At 50.9% G+C, this 17,210-nt stretch overlaps 9 protein-coding genes across 9 annotated transcripts; 2 read left to right on the top strand and 7 right to left on the bottom strand.

Annotated features, from left to right (window-relative positions):
- Positions 1–939: 939 nt before the first annotated feature.
- On the top strand, positions 940–1,869 carry EJ05DRAFT_511369 (uncharacterized protein; the record flags this gene model as incomplete). Its single annotated transcript, XM_033748241.1, has 1 exon — positions 940–1,869. Exon 1 carries the CDS (start codon positions 1,345–1,347, stop codon positions 1,867–1,869), a length of 525 nt encoding a protein of 174 aa, XP_033600030.1. The 5' UTR covers positions 940–1,344.
- A 96-nt stretch (positions 1,870–1,965) lies between these two features.
- Positions 1,966–3,971, bottom strand: EJ05DRAFT_453382 (heat shock protein-like protein 70). The gene is made up of 2 exons (XM_033742429.1): positions 3,686–3,971; positions 1,966–3,629 (listed from the first exon to the last, which is right to left on the bottom strand). The coding sequence occupies exons 1-2, from the start codon at positions 3,931–3,933 to the stop codon at positions 2,159–2,161; spliced, it is 1,719 nt and encodes a 572-aa protein (XP_033600029.1). The 5' UTR covers positions 3,934–3,971; the 3' UTR covers positions 1,966–2,158.
- Positions 3,972–4,086: 115 nt separating this feature from the next.
- On the top strand, positions 4,087–5,102 carry EJ05DRAFT_465699 (exosome complex exonuclease RRP40). Its single transcript, XM_033742786.1, has 2 exons — positions 4,087–4,346; positions 4,403–5,102. The coding sequence occupies exons 1-2, from the start codon at positions 4,140–4,142 to the stop codon at positions 4,946–4,948; spliced, it is 753 nt and encodes a 250-aa protein (XP_033600028.1). The 5' UTR covers positions 4,087–4,139; the 3' UTR covers positions 4,949–5,102.
- On the bottom strand, positions 5,102–6,435 carry EJ05DRAFT_538747 (uncharacterized protein; the record flags this gene model as incomplete). The annotated part of the gene is made up of 2 exons (XM_033749477.1): positions 5,223–6,435; positions 5,102–5,127 (listed from the first exon to the last, which is right to left on the bottom strand). Exons 1-2 carry the CDS (start codon positions 6,313–6,315, stop codon positions 5,102–5,104), a joined length of 1,119 nt encoding a protein of 372 aa, XP_033600027.1. The 5' UTR covers positions 6,316–6,435.
- Positions 6,436–6,565: 130 nt separating this feature from the next.
- On the bottom strand, positions 6,566–8,530 carry EJ05DRAFT_465696 (aspartyl-tRNA synthetase). Its single transcript, XM_033742785.1, has 2 exons — positions 8,304–8,530; positions 6,566–8,250 (listed from the first exon to the last, which is right to left on the bottom strand). Exons 1-2 carry the CDS (start codon positions 8,382–8,384, stop codon positions 6,691–6,693), a joined length of 1,641 nt encoding a protein of 546 aa, XP_033600026.1. The 5' UTR covers positions 8,385–8,530; the 3' UTR covers positions 6,566–6,690.
- Positions 8,531–8,833: 303 nt separating this feature from the next.
- On the bottom strand, positions 8,834–11,545 carry EJ05DRAFT_486612 (uncharacterized protein; the record flags this gene model as incomplete). Its single annotated transcript, XM_033745547.1, has 1 exon — positions 8,834–11,545. The coding sequence occupies one exon, from the start codon at positions 11,543–11,545 to the stop codon at positions 8,834–8,836; it is 2,712 nt and encodes a 903-aa protein (XP_033600025.1).
- Positions 11,546–12,640: 1,095 nt separating this feature from the next.
- Positions 12,641–13,393, bottom strand: EJ05DRAFT_501103 (uncharacterized protein; the record flags this gene model as incomplete). Its single annotated transcript, XM_033747073.1, has 1 exon — positions 12,641–13,393. One exon carries the CDS (start codon positions 13,391–13,393, stop codon positions 12,641–12,643), a length of 753 nt encoding a protein of 250 aa, XP_033600024.1.
- Positions 13,394–14,264: 871 nt separating this feature from the next.
- EJ05DRAFT_486610 (uncharacterized protein) lies at positions 14,265–14,870 on the bottom strand (the record flags this gene model as incomplete). The annotated part of the gene is made up of 1 exon (XM_033745546.1): positions 14,265–14,870. One exon carries the CDS (start codon positions 14,868–14,870, stop codon positions 14,265–14,267), a length of 606 nt encoding a protein of 201 aa, XP_033600023.1.
- A 353-nt stretch (positions 14,871–15,223) lies between these two features.
- On the bottom strand, positions 15,224–16,491 carry EJ05DRAFT_486609 (uncharacterized protein; the record flags this gene model as incomplete). Its single annotated transcript, XM_033745545.1, has 2 exons — positions 15,224–16,448; positions 16,481–16,491. 2 exons carry the CDS (start codon positions 16,489–16,491, stop codon positions 15,224–15,226), a joined length of 1,236 nt encoding a protein of 411 aa, XP_033600022.1.
- Between the last annotated feature and the right edge of the window lie 719 nt (positions 16,492–17,210).

Here is a 17,210-nt window from a genome sequence, read left to right as displayed (position 1 = left end):
GCCTGCCACCCTCTCGCAAAAACGCATGTACTCTAATAATATCATGATACTTACACAACATCTGCTTCGAAGGATGGCTTCGAACCATTTGCCAATATTACCATATAGCCAGACCTGATATCCCATCGCCTCAGCCGATATTGGCGACCTGGACAAGTATTGTATTTTGGAGGAAGCAAAGACTTTTGGTGCGCTCTTCTCCGGGGCTTCATTGAGTTCGTATAGATGGCGCCCAATTTCATTTAGACTGCTTGGCTGCTCCACCCACGCGATATCCGGTATATCAAACCGTTACGCATACTGCGAGCTCTGCAGGTTGCTCTCCACTCATGACGGCGTGTATAGAGCGCATATGTTCAGCACAGAGTAGGTTTGATACACTGTCGCAGAGGCGTGTTGGATGAGACACTGTGAGTTTTGACTTCGAGTCTTATGCGGACACTAATTAATATAAAGATGCCATCTATCGATCATCGCCTACTTTCCCATGACGAAGAAGAGACAAACCATACTGAAGTTATCAATGGCATCCGGCGATACCTCATATAGCCAGCGGAGTAGTATGTTCAGATCTTAGGACTTACGGTAGGATTCCTTCGTCTTGTCGACAAAGTCTCCCCTCCTGCAATGCAGTTGCCGCCTAAAGTATTATACGTGACGATGTTATCATATACGCCAACTGCAATACTGCAAACTGCAAGAGTAATCGCTAGCAAGTCGATGGCTGAGTATGCGTAGACATAACCTCGGGATAGAAGTGAAAAAGAGCCCCAGAGCGCCAAGCTGCGCTATTAATCAATATCCATGCATGTCCACAGGTCCAAGCACAATCGAAGCACGATCGATTTGATTGATGCGAGATAATTAAGGCAACAAGGCGGCAAGGCAGACACATATAAACCGTGAATGATGTCCAGCGGTACTAATCTGACGAGCAAACCTACACTCTAAGGTGTAATGTAACATCACCATTCCTTCATCACAATGCTAACGAGTAGTGTGTCTTGACATCCAGGGTCCTACCCTGATGTCCACGCTGACCGAAACGAGGCACCGCAAACGCGCAAGAAAGCGCACATTTAAATATCATGTCTGCCCTGCACTCTATAAAATCCCCAACATCACACATCTAGACGAACAATCCAACTCTCCGCATCTCAAACACCATATCAGGCTCTATACTTCATCCAATCCCATCCAAATCCCATCCGAATTCATCCAAATTCCACCTAGAACCTAGAGCCCCAGCCCACATCCAAACCCCGACCCATCTCCGAACATCCTCATATACACACACTATCCACCCCGACAACAACAACAACTACAACCACACCACCCACCAAAATGTCAGAACCCACCATCCCCGAAACCACCACGACCACCACCCCCTCCCCCCGCTACACCATCACCCCCTCCCTCCCCACACCCCAACAATACCACGACCTCCGCCGCGACACAGGCATGACCCCCCCGCCCCTCCCCGCCGTCCCCCACGCCCTCGCAAAAAGCATCCACTGCATCCTCGCGCACGACACCCACCACGATCCCAGCACCTCGCCCAACGACCCCATGTCCAACGTCGTCGGCATGGCGCGCCTCATCGGCGACGGCAGCCTCTTCCTGCAGATCGTGGACGTGTGCGTGCTGCCCGCACATCAGGGCCGCGGGCTGGGCTCGCGCATGATGCAGATGCTGGTGGAGTGGGTGGATGCGCACGCGCCGGAGGCGTATGTGAGTCTGATTGGGCATGTGAATGCGGCCAAGTTTGTGTATCCGAAGTATGGGTTTTTGCCGGTCGTGCCTAGTGTGGGTATGTATCGGTGTGAGCGGGTGCGGAGGCGGAGGGAGGTTGTTGGGGAGAATCCTTGATGATGACGGTTTAGTTGGGTGGTTGATTTAGATGGAGGGATGGAAAGGGGAGGGGATATGTTAGTGTGCGTTAGATATCTGAGGATTAATTGGAACGGCGGAATGGGTCTTGCAGGATACATTCATATGCTATATACGATATACGCCCGCAGTCTATCTATACCAATGTGAAATCGTGACAGCTGGAAGTAAAGGGGTAACGATGTCTGTACCACCCACGGCCATAACCATCCCCTCGAGCCGTTTGATCGAAGCCCAGAATTATATACCTCGTCTCTTACGCAACCTCTTACGATGCGTGTCCATTTTCTTTGGCGCTTCCCTTGATATTTCCTATCAGCCCTTTTCCGCCTTTGTCACCAACCTGCCTCAGAGTAACTCTCACGCTCAGATCTGCTGCAACGTCCAGTTGAACCTCGACCTTGGCACCCTTCTTCACGCCTCTCAATGCAGCCTCAGAAAGAACTGTTTCTGCCTTCCAAACGCGCTCACGCACCTCTTCCGGCTCGTCCTCACTATCATCTTCGTCACTGTCCTCATCCTCATCATCTTTCTTCTCAGCCTTGGGCTGTGGTGCAGGCGTAGAAACCTTGATCTGGCTCACACCTTCGCAGATCTTGATCAGTACATCGCCACCCTCGCGAGGGACGGCAATTTGCGCCGTACGACGCACAGGAACAGGTGTATGTGCTTCAACAAGCGGACGGAAGACACCGCTAGACTCGTCGCCTGAAATTGAAAGGATGCCGATTGCCTTGCCAAGGTGTGGTGCGGCAGTGACCATAGGGTGCGTGCTCTGGTCGATGTCCTCGGTTTCAAATTCGGAGATGAGAGAAGCTTGGATCGCAGCGCCTCGAACTGCAAGTTCAGAAGGGTTGAGTGAGGTTGGGGATGTTGCGGGTGCAAGAACGGGGATGCCCTCGGGAAAGGCAGATTGCAGAGAGCGGGCGACTTTGGGCGTGTGCGAAGAGCCGCCGGAGCAGATGATTTCAGACACGTCGAGGGGGTCAAGACCAGCCTTTTCTACGGCGGAGAGGGCAAGGCGGCTGATGGAGGCGAAGTACTTATTACCGATAAGCTCAAATCGCGTACGGTTTATGGTGGACGTGAAGTCGATACCAGACACAAGAGACTCGACGGAGAAGCTTGCGTTCGTGCCAATGGAGAGGGCCTTCTTAACGGCTTCAGACTCGAGCTTAAGTTTCGCGAGCGCACGCTTGTCCTCTCGTGGATCGGTCTTGTGCTTCTTGATAAACTCCTTGGCGAAGTGGTCCATTAGTGCCTGGTCGAATTGGGCGCCCGAGACGTCATAGTCATGGGCAGTAGCCAGGATACTGTACAGACCGCCGCGCGAGGCAATGACAGTAACATCTGTGCGAATACCACCAATGTCGACCACAACTACGATCTTATCAGAGAGCTTTGCGTCTGGTCGGGCATCGTAGGCAAGCACTGCGGAGACGGGCTCGTGGATGTATTGGAGGACCTCAATTCCAGCCTCCTTGGCAGATGCTGTAAGGGCCTCCTTTTGCTTGTCTGTAAAGTTCGTGGGCACAGTAATGACAGCAGCGTTAACTCCCTTTCCGAGATAGTCGCTGGCAGAAGTTTGCAACCGCTTCAGGTGTCTCGTTGTGATTTCTGAGATTGTGCGGGTGTTTTCAGAATCTTCTTCAGTGTCCTTGATGTTGAACGTCGCTCCGTCGGAGCCTGCTTTCGGGTGTGCTGATCCGGAGCATGGGGTGGGATCTATTGACTTGAAGCTACTATATTGTCAGCTGTAATGTATTGGTGTTGGGGCTGGATGTCCTCTACACACTCTTGCCCGATGAAATCCCTGAAGTATGCAACAGTATTCGTCGGGTTACGCACAAGCTGTGACTTGGCTTGCTGACCGTGAAACTCCTCGCCAGAAACATACGACAGCATAGAAGGGATTTGTCTGTCTCCGTCCTCGTTGGCGATCACGATTGTGTTGCCGTCATTGTTCGTTGAAGCAATCGAGCTGTACGAGTTTCCAAAAGAAATACCAATCGCGACGCGCGACTGGGATTCGTCGTCACTCATCTTGGGCGATTGAGAGCGTATGGAAATAATGTTAAAGGTCGAGATAGAAGCGGGAGACAATATTCTGCCCGCTAAACAAAAAATTCCAGGACAAGAGTCGGCTAAATCTCGGAGCCCCGCCGTCATTGCTTTTGATTATTCTACTGTTGTACTGAGACTTTGAAATAGCTTCAATTGATCCTGAGCAAGCTTCATAAACCCTCAGCATGTCTCTCACAGGCCTCGTCGTCCTCCCAGGCGACCCAATCCTGCCCTCCCATCTCCCCTCATCCTCCAAAAACCCAGGCAAGGCACTCACCATCGGCCCCGGACTACGACACATCCCGCCCACCACAGTCACACCCACAACCGGCGGCGCCCTCATCGCAGACGACCGGAAACCGGCAGTATGGGTCGAGAACAACAGCGGCCGTGTACGTATTCCTAAGCCCTCTAATATCTCACAAGATACTGACAACGCACAACACAGTACATCCCCGCCGTCGGCGACCTCGTAATCTGCACCGTCCAACGCGGCAGCGCCGAATGGTACTACTGCTCCATCACGCCGCACACGCCGCTCGCGACGCTGGGCAATCTGGAGTTCGAGGGTGCGAACAGGAAGAACAGGCCGAATATGCTGCCGGGCGCGCTTGTGTATGCGCGCATTGTGAGCGCGCATCCGAATCCGCCGCATCAGGAGCCGACGTTGACTTGTATATCGCCGACGACGCAGAAGGCAGATGGTATGGGCCCGTTGAAGGGCGGGATGGTGTTCCGTGTTAGCTTGGGGCTGGCGAGGAGGTTGTTGATGGGCAGTAAGGGCAAGTTGGATGTGTTGGAGAGGTTGGCGCAGAAGGGGGTGCGGTTTGAGATTGCGGTGGGGAGGAATGGGGTTGTCTGGGTTGAGGGGCAGGGTGGGGATGTGAAGACTACGTTGGCAGTTGGGAGGCTGTTGCAGGAAGTTGATGAAAAGGTTGCGACGTTAGAGGAGCAGGGGAAGATGGTTGAGAAGGTGGCGAGGACGCTGAAATGATTGCGCGGAAGCGTAAGGTCGTGTTCGAGCATTGCGATGGCGTCTGGTTGAATGCATCTGCGGGCGTTCTTGGTCATAAAAGCACATTTTGTAGGGAGATTGTATCGATGTCACCAGTCCAGTGTCGGACGGTTATTGTTCTCAGCATTCCTATCAACCTGCGTGATACCGAAAGTTGGCTTCGTCCCATCCCAGTTCTCAAGCTTATCTTGATCCCATTTTTCCGCGACAGCTAATCCCAGGTCCTCCCATTCCTCCAACAAGCTTCTCTCACTCACCCAACCCACCGCAACATTCACAACCACCCGTCTCAAGCCGCCCAAGAACCCGTACTCTATTCCCACTTCGATATCAACCGGCGTGATCTCATCCTCATGGACGGAGTCCTCGCTTTTCGTAACCCTCAACTCACTCAACGAATGTGCTGGCAAGCCCCGAAACTCCTCTCTCGCAACAGCCCGTCCCGTCCAAAACTCCGCCGCTACGCTGACCTTCTCCAGCCGCGGACAAAACACCAGTAAGTCATCCAAATCACCCCTACGAAACCTTGGCAGCGAACACGTCGTGAACACCCTCAGCTGCCCACCAACACCAGCCAGAAACCGCACCAAACTCGCGCATTCTAAGACGGGACTATTCGTCACACTCAACCTCGTCAGCGTCGTCGGTAGCCCAGCCGGATTCATTCCTAGATTTCCCCCACATCTCCCCTGCAATCCCGCCATAAACACACCACTCAGCCCACCCGCCAAATGCAGCTCCCTCAACGCCGGCCACCGAATATCCGCCCCATCATACGCCCCATCCCGCACCCCAGTCCGCGGAAAAAACAACACCTCCAAGGCCCGCAACCCAGCCAACGCCCTCCCCAAATCCCTAAAATCCACACTCTCACACACGAGCCGCAAATCAAGCACACGCAAGCGCGCACAATGCGCCAGAGCAGGGTAGCTATTCAGCGCAAACCCGGTCTGCGGCGCGACAAAGACCTGCAGACTGGCCTTTGTGCGGCCGAGCAAGCGGGCGGTTGTCTTCTTGGTGGAGTGGTGGACGATGTGGGAGAGGTCGAGGGTGTGGACGAGGGAGGCGAGGTCGGAGCGCTTGATGTGCAGGTTGATGGAGGGCACGATGGTGCGGGTGAAGAGGTCGAAGTTGGCGCCGCGGATGTGTGGGTGGGCGTAGAGGCGGGCAATGGTGACGGTGTGCCATTGTGTGTTTGTGAGGCAGAGGGCGGCGAGAGTGGGTTGGAGGGCGGGATCGGTGGGGATGTAGGAAAGGATTTGGAGGAGGATCTCGTTCGGGAGGTGGGCTGCGGGTTTCGAGCCGGTGGGCGATGAGGGCGGTGTGAAGTTCTGGGGATTGTCCATTTGGATGTCTCCAGCTTGACTGAGGGGGCGTCGCCGAAGCTGAGAATTTGGAGAAATATGTGTGATGCCCGAGGACCTTATAAGTATCTGAACGAAATGGTGATGATGTCGTTAGTGGCGCGAGATGGAGCTAGTACCGAATAGGACTTTCAGCCACATGTTTACTCCAAACTATACATTTGATGCTGAGCAACGTACTCGGCCGACAGCTTATGATCACAATCAAGAACCATATTAATGGCTGGGCTATAGCACCGTAGGTATCTCAGATTCTTCAGTTCACTTTCCTATTTTCTGTTGTATAGTTTTTGTAACATGGTCGTCACCTGTCGTTGACATGACTTTCCCTTCACGAGATTGTAATAGTTTACATGACTAGGGCATAACCCTCTGCGGGTCTCTTGGGAATAGACTGGTCAGGCGAATATTCGGCAGTCCCAACCAGAAACATACGATTCGCTCCAACCCAAACCCACCACCTGCATGTGGCGGACATCCATACCGGAAGCAATCGACATAGTCCTTCACTGCCGCTCCCTCAGGGTCGATCGGTGGGTCAAATGCCCGCATCTTCTCTTGCAGAAGTCGCGTACTGTGAATACGCTGTGCACCGCTCAAAATCTCCTGTCCACGCATGAACATGTCATACGAGTTACTGAGTTTCGGTGATGCTGCGGAAGGCATCGTGTAAAAAGGCCGAATCGCAAGTGGGAATTGGTCGAGTGTGTAGAAGTCCGAGCCGTATTTCTGCAACACAAGTTTGCCGAGGAGTTTCTCCTGTGGTGTAGACAAGTCATCGTAGTCATTGAGCTCTTCTCCAGCCTCGCGGAGCATGGCGATACCCTCTGCGAACGTAATACGTGGGACGGACCCCGCTGCTGGGAGGGCAAAGGGCTCGACGTGGTATCGGGAGCGGACCAATTCGGTCTCGCGGCCATAGCGAGTTTGTAAACCGGCGAAAATGAAGAGCATGAGTTCTTCGAGGAGAGACATGACCTCGTGGTAGTCCTCCTGGAACTCCATTTCGAGATCGAGACCAGTGAATTCAGTCAAATGTCGGGCGGTATTCGAATTTTCTGCGCGGAACACAGGACCGATCTCCATCACACGCTGAAACCGAGACGCAATGAGCATTTGCTTGTAGAATTGTGGCGATTGTGCGAGATAAGCTTGACGGTCGAAGTATTTGACTTCAAAAACATTAGCACCACCTTCGGATGGTGCTCCCAGAAGCTTGGGACTGTGGATGAGCGTGAACCCCTTGCTGCCCAGAAACTCTTGGAAGAGTGCGCAGACACCGCCTTTGATTGTGAAGATGGCGTTGTTGATCTTGGCACGCAGGTCGATGGTTCGGTTGTTGAGACGTGTGTTGAGAGTCACCAGCGGGTGACCGGACTCTTCGTCATTTTCCTCCTCACCAGTAGCTTCAGATGGTAGGGGTCTTTCGGCATCCTCGACTTGGAGGGGGAGTGGGACTTCTGCCTTGGCCTCGATGAAAACTCTCTTGATATGGATCTCATAGTCCTTGACTGTCGCGCTGTTGACTGGTTCGGGGGTCTTCTTGACCAGGCCTGTAACCACCAACAAGCTCTCGGTGCTGATGTTCCCAGCAAACTTGACCATTTGCTTGCTCAGGCTTTCACTCGCTGCAACGACAGCCTGCACGGTCTCCAGCTCTTGTCTTAAATTTAGAAAGGCCAGCTTGGCACTCTGCACCCGCGCATTCTCAACCCAGCACCGCAGGGTCACAGTTTGATCTGCATATGAGGCCACTTCGGATAGCTTGATTCGTTTCTCGCCCGTTGGCTTGAATTCGGCAGACCCTATGAGAGGCAATTCACCATAGTCGTTTGCAGAGACATCGGCGGCGTCTTCTGCTTCCCTTTTTTGGCGCTCTGCAAGCTCGCGCTGGCGGGCAGCTTCCTTCTTTTTCGCCTATGACAGTTTATTAGAGTAGCTCCGATACCAAGTGTTGAGATTTTGATTACCTTTTCGGCGTCCTTCGCAGCCTTCTTCAGGGCATTCTTTGAGGGCGCATTTCCCTCTGTAGCAGGGCCGGGTTCGGTCATGATGATGGCGCGTCCACAAAAGTAGTTAAGCAGTCGGAAGAGCAATAAAGCAATCAGACGCGCGGCAGAAGAAAGATTCAAGGTTTCGGGGCCTGTCGCGTGGTCAATGGCGGAGGAAATGAAATAATGTTTTTGCGGGGTCGGCCTTTGGTCTTTCATGGTGGGGCAGAGGCAGTGAAGTTTGAGTCATATCTTGCAATACACAGTCACGGAGCCTGGAGCAGATTTTGTTGCATTCAATATCGGAGACGTTCGTCATCCACTTGCATATGTTTTTTTATCTTATGTGCTTTAGTTACAGCCCTTCTCTCCCTCAAGATCATGAAGATCCTCAAGATTAGATGCCGTGGTGACCACTGTCTGCTTCCTTAACCCAGTTTTCGCCGCTCATCAATGTCCTCTTCAAGAACCGGCAGCGCTGACCGTACATTCTACAGTCTCTCCTACTTTCAGAACCAACCTTGAAGGTCGTTGTGACTTTTGTTGAACAGATTGCGCTGTTGTTCAGATAGACCCTGGTTGCTGCTGGATGAGCTTTGTTCGTTGCTCGATTGACTCTGGCTATTGCTAGACTGGGCCAGCTCGTTGTTTCTCAGGATCTGAGTGATCTGGGCCAGGTTTGGGTAGTTGTGACTCTCCCTCATCATCTTAAAGTACTCATTCTCCGTATCCGTGAAACGACCCTGGGAAGAAGAGGCTACATTAGGTCGAGCTTGATTTTCCGTCTCCGTGGAACGACTCTGGGAAGGAGGCCCTACACCGGCTCGAATCTGCTCGTCGCGCATTCTCAGCTCTACCACTCTCTGCTGCTCCCGAATGCGTTTCGCCCGCAGTGCAAGGTCCGTGGCAAAATAGCTCTTCCTACCTTCCTCACTCGTGTCCATATGACGAGGCTCCGGTACCCTCCAATTACGTGTGAAGTAAGACCTTTCACCAGTATCAGTTTCTTTGGCATATTCTGCGAGATTCTCGAAGAGTCGTAGCATTCCCTGTGTACCAATATAGTCGTATTGTTCAGCTTGGGCGGGATCGCGAGCACGAGCATTTGCAAGAGATGGTAGCACGAAGTCATCGTTCTGATCGACTCGTCCAGATCCCCACCACTCTTCATTCTTGTTTGCGTGCTCTGCGTGAGGAGTTGGAAAGGGCCCTGCACAGTCGCGGCAGCCTCCCATAGACATTGTATTGAGAACCTGGGGATTTGGTGGCTCATCTGGCTGACCATTGATAATTTCCTCCTTCCTGTTCTGGAAGGGATCAGGGTCGCCTTGCAGAGTTGGATACGGCGCAAGTCGAGAGCGACCAACGTTCAGGCCAGGGGGAGGTTGAAGCGCGCGAGGAATCTGGGGGATTGCTGCTCTGGTCTGCGGTTGATATTCCGATGAAGCATCCGCTAGTGCTTGTTGCATCGTGGTGACAGGTCGACCGCGATATGCTGCGCTCATGTCTACAGCTTCATCTTCTATATCATACGACTGGAAAAGTCTTCTGACCGACTCCTTGTCCAGTCCAGTTCCAGATGCCAGGGATCTGATCTGCGTTGTGTCATGCTGGCCCGCGTTGTTCCTCTGACCATTTCTGCGTATCTCATCCCACAATGCCACTTGAGTACCTGGAACGTTTCCGAAACCATCACGGTTGTCTCCATAGGTCTGGGTACCGAAGGTAAGCGGCTGTTCCTGGGTGCGGTGGTTGAGAGGATTGTAAGAACGGTCTTGTGGATGGTTCTGAGGAATCGGGAATTGGTAGTCGCGATCCATTGTTCCTGGACGCTCAGATTCTTGAGTGTGAAGGTAAGTGCTGCCCCAGCTAGAAGTTCTGTCTCGGTCGGACATGAAAGGATCATCAGACATACCGTGAGTTCCATTATCTCTAGCAGTAAGGGTAGAAGCTGACATGAGCGAAGCGATAGAGGGTGCCTCGGAGGTTGCTAAATCTCGATATGGAAGGCTCCTGCCAGTGGCCAAGCTAGAGCGTGTTGGAAGATTCACGGCAGAGCCAGAGACTGTTGACAAGGAACCGAATTGGTCCATGCTATTCATACCAGCCACTGCTTGGAGCTTGGGGCGTTGAGGTATGGCAGTGTTGACACGCTGAGTCTGGGAGATAGCTGAGGCATTGGCATTGTCATTGTTCCGAGGTGATGGATTGGACGCAGCAGCCTCACGTTGCTTCGCGACAGCTCTGAAATAGGCGAGTGTATTCGGCGGGATGCTTGAGCTGACAGTCTGACCTCTCAATCTCTCATCCTTCAACTGACCTTCAATCTTTTTCCTGTTGGCGGAAAACTGACCGATACTAACCCACTGATACGCGATAATGTCCCACTGGTGTGCGGATACGTCACGGTTGGGATGCTGGATGAATTTGATCTCGCCGTGAACTGTACCCTCCCATTGAGACAAGAAGATCAAGTCAGGAAGTCGCTCACCGAAGACTCTGGTGATCTCGTCATCTGCAGCAGGTTGCATCTGTGGAGTTGGTCGAGCTGAGATGAACGGCTCAGACATGGCGGAGAGTGACATTTGTGGGCTATCAACGGGTGGGTTTTGTGCAGGAGGATGGTTGAGGTTGGAGGTTGAAGTGAAGGTAGGCTCACTGTCGTTGGTGACAGGCGCCTGATGAGACGAAACAGATGACGAGCCTCCACTGCTGTCGGGAAACGCTGCATCACGCTTGAGGCCGGCAAAGAAGGGATCATTATCATCACCCGTGGTGTAGTCATCAAGAGCAAGAGGTACCCAATTCTTGGATTGGCTGCGACCGCGTTTGGATTTAAGCTTGATGAAGCCCGAGGTGGAGTGACCTGCTTCAGTCTGCAGAGGTGTCTCGGTTTGCTTCATCTCTCTGTTCTTTGCCCTTGCAGCGGAGCGTGCCATATCTGCGAATGTCTGGTTTGCGGCAGGAGAGGTATGATTGCTGGCCATGTCGCGTTGTGTGTCTGCACTGTCGGCAATGCCTGCTAATACTTGATAGGAAGGAGATCTAAACACTGGTATACCCGACTCAGCATCGTCTTCGTTGTCAGGGTAATTGTCGTCTTGAGTAACGAGTCTGAAGTGGGTGAAAGGAGAGCTGCTGGTAGGAGTTCCAATTGGGAAGCGCCCTTGAGAGCCAAGACCTCCTGGGCCACCGTTCGGACGGCGGCGAGCTGGAAACATCTGTCAGTTTGAGCGTGAAGGGAGAATGTTGTATAACACTACTGTTGTTGGAAGCGAAGAGCTTCTTGTAGGGAGAACCAAGAAGGGAGAGGGCGATACTAACGACGGCGCCGACCGTTAGGAATTTTAGTAGCCAGCGTGAACGTTCAGAAACGGATAGAGCGATAGGTACACGGTCGTCACTGCCAATGTACAGTGCGCACAGAAGGATCAAACAATACAGAAGGGAATAATGGAGCCAATACGAAGAATGCATCAGACGCACATTAGGGATTGGGATGGGAGGATAATGTAAGTGAGACGGCGGTGAGAAGATCCGGTGCGAGTCGCGATATCAACAACACCAGCAACAGAAACAGCAACAGCAACAGCAACAACAATAACAAAATAGCGGTGGTCTGACGATCAGTGCTGCCTGCCAGATACGTTTCCTTGCTACCACGTGCTTGTCACTGTTCACTTTCTTCACTTTCTTCACCTTTTCACTTACGATCAGACACGTCAGTTCGCCGTTTGCTCTGGGATATGACGATTTGCTTGTTATCACTAGGTCAGTCAACGACGTCATTCACTCCAGGTCTCAAGATCGCCGCATGATTTGATACATGAATCATGTACTTTGCGAAAGAGGTAAACGCTGCTGTATGCACACTCACAGCTAGCTATGCTACACTAATTATATTGTCCTGTTAGTCATTAGCAGATGATAATAAGTAGATATACTAGCCAATCGTAAATATGATATAATAAAGTCTATAAAGATCAATTGTGTAAGTAGTGCGGCTTATGCTGACTGATTCGTGCCTGAGGCAGCATCGACTCAGGGGTAATTCCAGATTGAACTGCACAGAACGATCTTTGGTGAAACCATATCAAGTTTCGTATTTAGCAGTGGTTATATAAGTATTGAGACTTTATTTCATGGTTTGATAACCGCAGTTCTTCCAGCTCGCTGCATTCGTTTATGTCGTCGAAGATATGCCCGACCACATTGATATCACATCGTTGAGCTCATACATCAACGCTCTAATTAACCACCACCTCACAGTCCCCAAATGTCGTGAGAAGATGACCTCGCCATATACGATCACCAACTCAGCAATCACTATCCCACTCCTCCACAACCTCATCCCTCCTATTCCCCAACACCCTACTCGCCAACTGCACACCAACAACACATCTCGGCTCATGCTCTCCACCCTTCCCACCCACACACCTCGCCATCCTGTGACACCTCTTCCGCTCCATATTCACCCTCCTACGCTCCGCAACCAAGTGCGCAGGGTTACAACACACCCAGCTCCCACACAAGTGACTCAGATCATACCCCTCCGTCTTCCACGTCACCTTCTTGTCCTGACTAACTTCAACAAGCCCCTTTTGGGCCTCATCACTGAGTGGCCCTGCGCAGAGTAACGCCCACACGCCGTAGTGGAACCCCACATGGATTCGTGCAAACGCAAAGCGGAATGTAAATGCCTTGGAGATGGTGTGTGTGCGCCAGCGCTTGTCGCCGGGTTTTGCGACCCATGGTGCGTGGAACCAGCATTCGAGCGCGGATTTGTTGCCTCGTGCGGCGGTCTGGACGGTGGCTACGTAGGCTTCGACTTTGGCGCGGTTTGGCGCGTTGAGGGGCGAGGTGGAGAGGATGCTGAGGGCCATTCTCTTGCGCTCGGGAAGAGGGACGAGGAGTGGGTTCAGGCGCTGGTGCTCTGGGAGAGGAAGTGGGAGTTTGGGCCGGAGGTGGGATCTGTGGAGTCTACTGAGGACGCGGTGTTTGGATTCAGGGGGCTTGAGGGTGGTATTTGGAGGGTGATTGCTGCTATTGGAGTATTCAGAGAGCGCCATAGTGGTTGGATGCCGTCAAGGATACTGCTAGAATGATGCTGGAGGTAGGATCTAGGAACGATGGAGATATCTCCAAGGCGAGGTTCATGATTCGAGATAGAAGAATTGGCAGTTCACTTATGACACAGATGGCAACCCTGGTCATACTCGAATGCATAATGATTGTTATCTAGATGCTGGAAGTGAGTGAATATGATACTGAGGACCGGAATCATAGAGATACAATATCACTTTTGCCTCTACCGTATATGCCAAGCAACCACCTTTGTGCAATCGCGTTCAATCTCGATATGAACTCTTCCTTTCGCTTCTTGGAATATTCTTCTTGCAGCTTCCTCGTTCATGATCATAACCTGTGAAGCTTTGCATCCATCAACGATCATTGCGCGGTCTGTCATTTTCTCCTGAAATTTATCTTTCGATACACCTTGGACGAATTCTGAAGACCCTCGACAGATGTGTCCTCTCGCGCTATTCTTGCCTATCAGGTCGTTGAACTCTTCTAGTGGTCTGATGCGTCTCTGAAAATACCAGATAAGCTCTTTCCCATCGTGGAAAGTTATAGCTGAGCGGATCTGAGACTTTCCACGAGGCTTTACTTAGGGACTGACTAGTCTCTTTCTACCTAAGTAACTCGATGGTATTTCATGTGGTAATATAGCCATCAGACAGAATCATAGAAAGCCAAAGATCATATAATAGAATTATCGAGCTAACTTATTACTATGTTACAAAATCTGGGCGGGCTGCATGTAGTTGGACACCTATCTGACGACCTATTCCTCAAAATTCAAGTAACCACACACTTCTGTCAACCCTCGATACATATAGTTCCTCCTCCGAGCTCTATTTGCTATCCTATTGCCTGTCATCAGATTTGTGCAGATTCGTGTAATCTTAACACGGCGTGTGATTTTAATAGATGTAGCATCGACCTCAGTGAGTTGTAGCGGGTCTTGAGAGTGTCGTCAAGCCAGAATTGAACAATGTGGATATCGACAACCTGTGAAGCGACTTTGTCGAGAGTCGTATCCTGAAGCCAAGTCTGTACGCCAAGCTGAGCTAGGACATCGCGGTCCGAGATGTTTGCACTGTCTAGCTTTAACCCTCGGGCACTCGCTGTGTGACCGTACACAAAGTCCAGAAGCCCTATTCGAGGATGCCTATGATTCCATCGACTGAAAAGCTCGTGTGCGATTCGTATCTCAAAGCCAAGGTACTCAATGGTTTCCGGGCTGTGCAAAACCAAGGGGATTTCGATGCCTATATTGGGGCTCGTGGATTGGTAGAACACCGATATGGTGCCAGAAGCGCTTGGTGGAATGCTTGATGAGTCCGGCGAAGACAAGCTCGAAAAAAATGCCGCGAAAACCTTTCCCTTCTTTGTTCTGGACTGGTGGGGATATGGCAGGGGAATAAGGATTTGGTCTTCAACAAGGACCTGCTCTTCCTCTTGGGTGAGTGGACTCTCCGACATGATAAGCCGTGCGCAACCGCAAACCAATAATTGACCAATTGAGGCGGTTAAAGAAGATTTGAGGCCGAGTTGAAGCGATGGACTTCGGGTTGTACAACAAAGAGGTATGAAATAAAGTTTATTTAAGAGAAACGGAAGTCACGGGTCACCGGAACAAAGCGGAAGCAGTCTAATATTCGTAGATAGGAAAAAGATTCAAGTGCGAAGTGGAAGACTTTATATTTCATTTCCAGAAGCTACACTGTCCCGTGGTTACCCGTATTGTTATCTGTTTAGTTGAGCTAGACCTATCCCAGAATTGCCTATATCATTAGTGAACCACTTAGAGACGAGCAACGAAGCTGCCCGGAACGTTAGGGCGAAGGTGATCGGAGGTCAATTATTATTCTCGAGGGTGAGTGCAGATAGGTCGTGCTCATGCGGCTGAACCGTGGTTTGTCTGTGACAGGACCGTCGCCAATGATGGTAAATCCAGGAGATGGCGACCGAGCATTCCTTCCAATGCCGAAAGGAGTGTCGCGTAACAGACAACATTGTGCCTGCTCAGTATCTCTGGCACTCCCATGATCTGAGGCCATTGAATCATTCGACCCTCTTGCAGTTGTAAACCGACGCCGACGGCCCAGAAAGACAATTTCAGGGGAGACTGAACGTTGCGTGACTGAAGTAGTCATCGAAGAGCTACTAAGAGCTGTAGTGCTACATGAACCGTGTGGTGGAGCAACAGATGTCGTCTCCACAATATAGATCGCAGACGAGCTCTTCTTGCTTAAAGGCTCTGTTTCAAGTTGCCGTTTGCCGTGCTTAGGGCGAAGTTGTTCTTTGGACATCTTCAATCCCAAGATACACAGCGGGTGATGATCGCATATCTTTGTCCCCCTGTGGCACCTATTGCGGTTGATGTTGATTGTCTGACGTTCCAAGACAGTGTGGCGTTCATTCACACATGGGAAGTTGCCACAACGATGGCTCAGACTCCATGTTTCATGAGAAGACTTGTATAGTGCTCCAGACTTCGTGAATCTGCTAGGCCATGGTGTTCCATATATGAAACCTTGTTTCTGGTCAAGAGAAAGAGTCTCGTCGAGGATGTGACGCCACAGGGTAACGCTCAGACTGAGATATCCAATACCTAAGCTAATCCCAAGATGAACCCTGTTGCACCATCTCGCGGGGCTAGGATCTTCTCTCCAACTCTTGTGAAGCCAGCACGCATCTTTGTCTAGGTCACCTCTAGCTTCCTCTTGAATTCTGCCGACTATTTTCCGGATTTGAAGGCGTTGATTGTAAGTGAGCTGGCTTAGTACGTATTTCTTCATACGAACATAGCTCTTCTGCCTATAGCTATCATTTTCACAAGGCAGATTAGATCTTTCGAAGCTAGACGTAGGCGTAACGTTATCATGAGATCGGTTTCCTGACGTCTGCTCATGGCTGGAGATCGCATGAGACAAAGTTGGTGTTGGTTGACTGTCGTAGTTGAATGGCGATAGGGAATCTCGATGAGGTTTGAGCCTGTCCATTGTTGATGTCTTACTATACCAAGCGATTGGTGCTTTGGTGAACTTGGGCGAAGCTCTATAGCATGTCAGCAACAAATCCAGACTTACAAGAAGCGCATCATACAAGAAAGTCACTATATTGAACCTGATCTATCGAAGACAGTGAATGATCGGTCGGAGACGCTTGATCTGACTTCAGTGTCACTGTAGACTTGGGAGCCAGCGCCAAACTGTGCTATATGGATGTAAAGCAACGTGCTAGGTCACTTAAAGATTTGATAAGATAGTTCAGCTAGAATAACTAGTGTGAGACGATGACCCCGATGTCGACTTCACTTGGTCAGGAATAGTTCCTGGCGGCTTCACCACTTCATGTCTGGTCTCATGCCGAATAAAGAATACTGATATTAGCACTAGAGACACAGCTGCTTATCAGGTGTATACATGCAAGATGTCATGTACCAGGAACAAGGGAGACCAGTGGAAAGCAATATTCTCTTCCCAGAAACCAGTGAGCAGGCTCATTTGAAGTCTTCTGATTGCCTATATCACATATGATCTATGATAGCATCTGAAATGTGGTACAATTTGATCTCCGCTATAATGGCAAAATATTAGCAATCGACATGAACCACACATACCGAATTGTCGTGCGTACCGGTAGCAGATGCTCATCACAAAAAAATGGCTTTGATATATTGCTTTGCCTTCTGGTCACAATGAGCTGCTGATATAATAATTGAATTCTAATTCACTTAGAGTTGTCGTATTGATTTGGTCTTCGACCAGGCAGTGCAGATGTACGGTATGTGCTAGTAGTCTACATAGTGCTACCATG

The sequence above is a fragment of the Pseudovirgaria hyperparasitica genome (genome assembly GCF_010093815.1).
Source record: "Pseudovirgaria hyperparasitica strain CBS 121739 unplaced genomic scaffold EJ05scaffold_9, whole genome shotgun sequence".
NCBI lineage: Eukaryota > Fungi > Ascomycota > Dothideomycetes > Acrospermales > Acrospermaceae > Pseudovirgaria > Pseudovirgaria hyperparasitica.
Note: the sequence above shows the minus strand (reverse complement) of the source record. Positions and strands in the feature narration are given on the sequence as shown.

Bases quoted from the DNA above. Each gene is read 5' to 3' on its own strand.
- EJ05DRAFT_453382 (XM_033742429.1), bottom strand. From the start codon at position 3,933: ATGAGTGACGACGAATCCCAGTCGCGCGTCGCGATTGGTATTTCTTTT. The intron at 3,630-3,685 runs GTGTGTAGAGGA...ACAATATAGTAG, and splicing joins AGGGATTTCATCGGGCAAGA to CTTCAAGTCAATAGATCCCA.
- EJ05DRAFT_465699 (XM_033742786.1), top strand. From the start codon at position 4,140: ATGTCTCTCACAGGCCTCGTCGTCCTCCCAGGCGACCCAATCCTGCCC. The intron at 4,347-4,402 runs GTACGTATTCCT...CGCACAACACAG, and splicing joins TCGAGAACAACAGCGGCCGT to TACATCCCCGCCGTCGGCGA.
- EJ05DRAFT_465696 (XM_033742785.1), bottom strand. From the start codon at position 8,384: ATGACCGAACCCGGCCCTGCTACAGAGGGAAATGCGCCCTCAAAGAAT. The intron at 8,251-8,303 runs GTAATCAAAATC...AAACTGTCATAG, and splicing joins CTGCGAAGGACGCCGAAAAG to GCGAAAAAGAAGGAAGCTGC.